Source organism: Gekko japonicus, unplaced genomic scaffold (genome assembly GCF_001447785.1).
Source record: "Gekko japonicus isolate JY-2015 unplaced genomic scaffold, Gekko_japonicus_V1.1 scaffold540, whole genome shotgun sequence".
Classification (NCBI taxonomy): domain Eukaryota; kingdom Metazoa; phylum Chordata; class Lepidosauria; order Squamata; family Gekkonidae; genus Gekko; species Gekko japonicus.
The window spans coordinates 865,195-871,884 of record NW_015173690.1 but is presented as its reverse complement, the minus strand read 5'-3'; the positions used below and the strand labels follow the sequence as shown (position 1 = coordinate 871,884).

The 6,690-nt window shown below is 40.9% G+C and overlaps 1 protein-coding gene across 1 annotated transcript in view; it reads right to left on the bottom strand.

Moving 5' to 3' along the window:
* The window catches only part of ZBTB11 (zinc finger and BTB domain containing 11), a 20,343-nt gene that overhangs the window by 1,239 nt on the left and 12,414 nt on the right, over nt 1-6,690 (bottom strand). The window contains exons 7-9 of the mRNA XM_015423140.1: nt 6,463-6,607; nt 4,424-4,541; nt 442-617 (exon numbers count right to left, since the gene is read on the bottom strand). Coding sequence (XP_015278626.1) covers nt 442-617; nt 4,424-4,541; nt 6,463-6,607 — 439 coding nt within the window. The remainder of the gene's footprint in view (nt 1-441; nt 618-4,423; nt 4,542-6,462; nt 6,608-6,690) is intronic.

Below are 6,690 nucleotides of genomic sequence, written 5' to 3'. Positions count from 1 at the left end.
CCAGTCACCCCTCTTTCCACAGACAATTCTTGAGACCTCTCAAAAGTTGATGCTAGAGCAGCACCACCCACATGGACAAAAAAGCCACAAGCCATGAGTGAGGTGGTGTGGGGCAACAGTGAAAATGGAAAATTAGGGGAAACTGCCAGCTTTTGTGCCAGCTTTTGCACACAGAAATACTACTGAAAGATGAGGTTTCATTTGGCTTCACCTCCTCCAGGCTACCTTTTTCTTTTGCCCATGTGTATCCTGTGACCTCCATCAGCTTACTGGATGTCTCAGGGAATAGTTGTCAGGGGAGAGAGGAGATTGAGGGAGAGAAAAACCTGCATCTGCAAATGTCCTTGAATTTCTCCAGATCCAACAGGATATTTTGTTGTTTCTAAACTAAATAAATTGCTTATGATTCATTTCTCTGAACATCCAACATATCATGGTTACCCTCATGGTTATTCATGTGTCTTCTGTACTCCCGAAGTTGAGTGAATTTCCTCCCACAATGTTCACAAATACGTTCCAAGTTCTGTTTTGCTCTCCCTTTCTTCCCATGAGTGGCTTTCTTGACATGCCGTCTGTACAAAGCTTTCTCATAGAATTCTTTGCCACACACATTGCACCTGAAAAAAAGTGAAAGGTAACTGGGACAGACGTCCAAGAGAACAGATTTCACAGTGCGTTTTTATATGATACTTTAGTGACCCTACAGCAACAAAAGTATTTTAGGATTATGTTTTCACTTTCAAAGATGGCCATAATTGAAGATAAAGCTACCTGATTATAAAAACCTAACAAAGGTCTCAGGGAGGGTCATAAGGCTTTGTTATCATACTTAAAAGAAGCAAATTGTGTATTTGGGCTGAGAGCTAATTTTTCCTCAGGGCAGATTACTGGATGAATGTTCAGGGCCACATGTGGCATAGCTTTCAGGCATGGCAGACTACCTATTCCTCATTCTACAGGCTCGCTCATACAGTTTTTTCTTGTCCATAATGGAAAGAACATTGTAAATGGGGCTATCATAGGCTGTATAATCTGCTAAGAAATGTACATGGGCTACTCTTTGAACACACGTTTAGGTAATTGAAAATTATGCTTCATGAAGGAAGAATGGATAATCTTCAGATCACCACAACTGTAGGAAGGTGTCTTTTAACACATAAAATAAAAGGAGTCCAAGTTTCTGGCCCAAACCTCACCATAGCCACCTGTTAAGGAGCACTGGATCCACTGTTGGGGTGTGTGCATTTAAAGAGGTGTCATGCACTATTCGTTTAGGTAATTGAAAATTATGCTTCATGAAGGAAGAATGGATAATCTTCAGATCACCACAACTGTAGGAAGGTGTCTTTTAACACATAAAATAAAAGGAGTCCACGTTTCTGGCCCAAACCTCACCATAGAAGCACTGGATCCACTGTTGGGGTGTATGCATTTAAAGAGGTGTCATGCACTATTCACAATACCTCTGGATCCTTTAATCTCCAGCAGAACTGCCAACTGGTGGATGGCCCAAAACTACTTATGGATCTCAGCTGTCAATATGTGCATATAAGATAGTGAAAGGAACTTTGTCCTAAGAGGGAGACCCAGGCAAGTTCCTCAGCCTCTCTTCCCCAGCCTTTCCAGGCACTGGCTTGGCCTAGAGGCTTCTTGCACAGGGCCTTTTAACTAAGATTCAGTTCTAAACCGTTCAGTCTAATACCACACAGACTAATGAATTGGGGAAGGGAAATGCAGATCTTAGAAAAAGATTTTACAAGACCTCTGTGGTCATTACATTTTCTGAGTGAGGTGAGCCAAGTATTTTGAGCTTCCCAGCTGAAGCTGACAAAGCTTCCCCCTTTCTTGCTAGTACTCATTACAGTGTTTCACATTTGCAAGGTGCCTTTAAATCATTAATACCATGATACAAGAGGACACTGAAGTGGCTCAAACCCAAGCAGTCCAAGCTGCTATATGAGGACAGAAACCACAACTGAAACCATCTGGTGATGGTATTATGAAAAAGTAATGCATTAAAGCATTATAATTGATTCTCCCTATATTCCTGTTAAGATAATCACTAAATTCTAGTGGTTTTCTCTGCCCATACAAGGAAATGCAAAACAGAGGCATTTATTGGAAATGTTTAATCACAGGAGCAGCTGAGCCCCAGGAGAGCCAGTGTAGGTTAGAGGTTAGAGTGTGACTCGGGATAACTGGGTTCAAATCCCAATTTAGTGGACCAGTTACACACCCTCAGCTTAACTTGCTTCATTACAGGGGTGGGTGAAAGAGGAGGAGAATTATATATGCAACCCTGTGATCCTAGGAATAAGGCTGGGACAAAACTGTAGTATGATATCCAACTCTCATGTGATGATGCAGGTGAAGCCGTTATCAGAGTATCTGCTTCAAATAAAATCTCTCTAGAAGCCCTTTTGTATGCATAAAGTACCAGGTTCAGTCCATAACATCTCCAGTTAAAAGGATCAGGTAGTTCACATTAAAACAAAGAGAATCTTTCCCCAAACGTAGAAAATTAGTTCCTCTGGCGGAGAACCAGTATGCAACTTTTCTTCCAGGTGTCTTTGTTTTTTGGGTGGTTTTTTTTTTTAAGAGAAGACCGCCCTATAGACCTGGTAGATAAAGGGGCAATACGGAGCAAGCACCACTTTGATCAGATAATGGGGAAACGAACTCCTTGGTGTCAATACCTGCAACTACAAGAGCTTATAGCACGGCTCACGGAAATGGGCACTTTTCAACGGGAGCTAACGGACCTGGAGAAAATAATCAAATGCTACCCCAATGCGCCGAAGGGGACCCTATCCAAACTGTATAAAGTCATTTTAGCGGAGGAAAGTCGATCGAAACTGAAATTTCAAGACCGGTGGGAGGAGGACTTGATGGTGCAATGGAACGAAGAGGATTGGGGTGCTATATGGTCTTCCCCCGCCAATAACTCCAGTGTTTTCAATATAAGGCTGCAGTTTTTCAAACTAAGTACTAGATGGTACATGACCCCCCAATTGCTACATAAGATAAAAACAACTAATGATCCATATTGTTGGAAGGGTTGCGGACGGATCGGTCCTCTGTTACACTGTTGGTGGGAGTGTTCGGGTATAAGAAAGTTCTGGGAAGAGGTTCGGAATCAGATCACAGCCATGACTTCGATCACTCTTACCTTCAAACCTGAAGTCTTTCTACTCAATCGGTGGGAAGTGGAGCTGGATAAAAGGAATGAGGAGGTAATATCTACACTTCTAGCGACAGCACGCCTGGTAATTGCATCTTGTTGGAAATCTCCGTACATGCCCACGGTGTCAGCTTGGCTGGATAAAGTGTGGGACCATTTTGTGATGGCCAAGATCACAGAGGGTGTACGCAGGGCCCAGTCATCTCTACCTTTAAGCTCCAAATTTGAGGGTGTCTGGTTTTCAATATTCTCATCTCTCTAGGCAGGATATACTGCCCAGGAACGCGTATTACAATAGGTGGTTAGCGATGTAAAATTCGGATGTGTAAGCTGAGAGGAAGTAGGGAGGGGTTGATAGTTTGGCCTCAATGAAACCGTTGTCACCAGTTAATGCTCTTATGTAATGTATCTTTGAGAGGTACTGCTTAGTCTTTAGAGAAAGTTGTTTTAGTCTTATAGATACTGCGGGATTGTGCTTTCACGATGTTGTATCTTTGCTAACATAGAAATAAACAGTTTATTTTAAAAAAAATGTTATACAGTCTTATTCTGAAGGCTTTGTTTTTAGAACAGTACTTTTAACCCTAATCAACCAGACACGCATATAAAAACTTACTATGCATATCAGAACTAACTCAATTAGATTTTGGGAAACTAGTATCACTTCATCAAGCCTATCCATCAAGAAGTTACTAAATGTGGTATCTAGGATTCTTGCTAAATGACTTATTAGACTTTGAAAAGCAGGTATCGCTAGAACAAGTTAATCAGTTTTATTGAATAAATGAAACTAAAATGTTTTAATTTGGTTTTGAATAAATGTGCAATTAATTGTTCCAGTTTTGAATTTTATTGATATTATCTTCCTTAGTGGGTCGCTATTCTGAATAATGCTTTTGATAGGGTAAGGGACACTGTGGATGAGTTTATGGAACCAGGGAGGTTGTGGCCTGAAAAGGTTTGGGAACCATTGATTTACAGCAAAAAGTAATAAAGCGTTTTTATTTAATCAAAGGAAATTTTTACAATTGTTTCAAAACTACCAGCTACTGATTTCCTTTGAAAAAACAACAACAACAAACTGGTATTCTTTCAGCTACAGAAACACCTTCAATAATGGTTATTTCCTTATTCAATTTGGACCATCTTCACTGAAAGCAACAGACACATTTCTGTCAATATCCAATAATGTTAGCAAAATAAATGTTACTTCCATAGGCTCAAGAATCTTCTCCTACTTACTGAGTACATTGATATCCACGGATTTCAGGTTTGGGCTGGTGCTTCTTTATATGCTTACTAAGTCCTGAAGCTCTATGGAAAGATTTTCCACAGTGTGGACAGAAGTATTTTGATTCTCCTGACAAACAAGAGTTGAAACACCATTAAGGAACATTACATTGTTAAGCACAGAAGTGACTGCATTAAAACTAATACTGTAAAACTACATATGCATTAACAATATCAAACAGTGCTCATAATACACTCACACAAGTGGAATCAAGGTTGGGTGGTCAATACTAAGCTTTAAGAAGGTTGTTGCCACCAGGCAAGTCCTGCTTTCAGCCAAAGGCTTGGCTGCTGTCGCATCATCTAGATATATCATACAGACAAACGCTGGTCTTATTTAGAAAAATTTTATAGTCCCTCCCTCTTTTTTAAAGGAAACAAATGGTTTATGTAAAGAGAACCAGCTTGATGTAGTAGCTAAGAGTGGTGGAGAACCAGGTTCAATTCCCTACCCTCCACATGAAGCCAGCAGGGTGACCTTAGGTCAGCCACAGTTCTTTCAGAGCTCTCTCAGCCCCTGAAAACAAGCGTAGCTCACCACTTAGTGGTGCATAATGCTAAAAGCTATAACTTGCGGCTGCCAGACAATCTTTGGATGTCCTGGCTATTCTGCACACAGTACCATACGATCATAATAATTATTATTGTAAAGGGAAAAGTCTCACACAGGGCAGGTTGGAAGCTACAGTTCTCAAATAAGAGAGATCAAAGGAGTTAATCATTCGATGGCAAGAACACCAGGTGGGGGAAAGCAGGAAACAGGATAAACACAAATTCAGGTTTTGTCTGAAGCGAAGACAAAATGGCATTTTCTTTGATAAAAGGAAAGGAAATCAAAGATGTGGAGACAAAACAGGTACTGAGGGAAGATGTGGTTACAAGAGGGAACAAAAGCACCAGGAGAAAGACTGGCTGATAGGCTCTGAGCACAGGTAAGATGTTGGACAGGGGTTGAGTGAAAGCCAGAACTAGCACAGGAAATGGAACAGTGCCAAGAAAAAAAAAGCAGAAGAACTGGGGTGGCTCTGGACATAGGGAAGATGAGGGGCCAGAGGATAAAATGAAGAAACAAGGAAGAAGGGGGAGAGATGACCTCAACCAAAAAAGTGTTGCAGAAAATAGATAAAGATGGACATGTGAATAAGACACAAAGAGGCACATGCAAAAGCCCAAATTTCTACCAAGTGCTAACTAGGTATGTAAACTTAATTTAAAAGGCAACCCATAAACCATTAAAATGTTATAATTTAAGCATTAACAAGCTCAGAGTCTAATAATCAGTCCATAGACATATTCTGACATTACCAGCTCTGCTACTGATTTCTGTTAAGGAAAACTGGGGTTAACATGTTTGGCATCAGTCCTGCATCTACATGATTAACACAAAGGCCAGTAACAGAAGACCATACATTCTGCACGCACAATCTTTTGCCTGTTTTCCAAGCCTGCAAAAACATTATGCATTTACTTTCCACCGCTCCAATCAAGTGCATTCTAATGTACTTTTCCAGTTCATTCCCTACTGCATTTTCCTCATTCATCTCTTAGCTGGACCACTGCATATCAGCAAACAGACCACTGTGGAACTGACGTGCTCTGGTAGCACAGGTTATTGTGACTGAGGCAAGGAATGTCTATTAGGGGTGGGTGATGAATGTACTTATGGAAAGGTTGCCAGGTCACCAGTGATAGAATGGCAGCCTCTCCTCTCCCAAAAGTTAAAAAGAAGAATCCAACACTGGTCAGAGAGGAGGCAGTACATTCCAGCAACGGGGCTGAATGAGCTCCTACAGTCTCGAGTAACTCACCACAAGAGCATTCTAGTCGCCAGCCCACTCGGCTTCCTGGCCTAAAGTTTGTGAAAACCCTAATCTCACATATCAGTTTGAATTTGCAAGCCTTGTCTGAGGGTTTGTAGTTTATATTCAGTTTACACATTCTGACAGCTATTGCTGTCTGTATACCTGGGGAGAGAAGTGGAACTTATTTACCTGTGTGAATGCTCACATGCTCCTGCAGGCTTCGTTTTGTGACAAAAGACTTGTCACACAGTTCACATTTAAACTGCTTCTGTGCCTCATGGAGTGCAAGATGCATCTTTAAACCATGCTTGTAGGTGAATGACTTGCCACAAATCTATAAGACATAAAATTGCCAGCAAGAATGTTAAGGTATTCTCAAGCAGACAAAAACATTCTACAATAAATAAGCTTCATGGA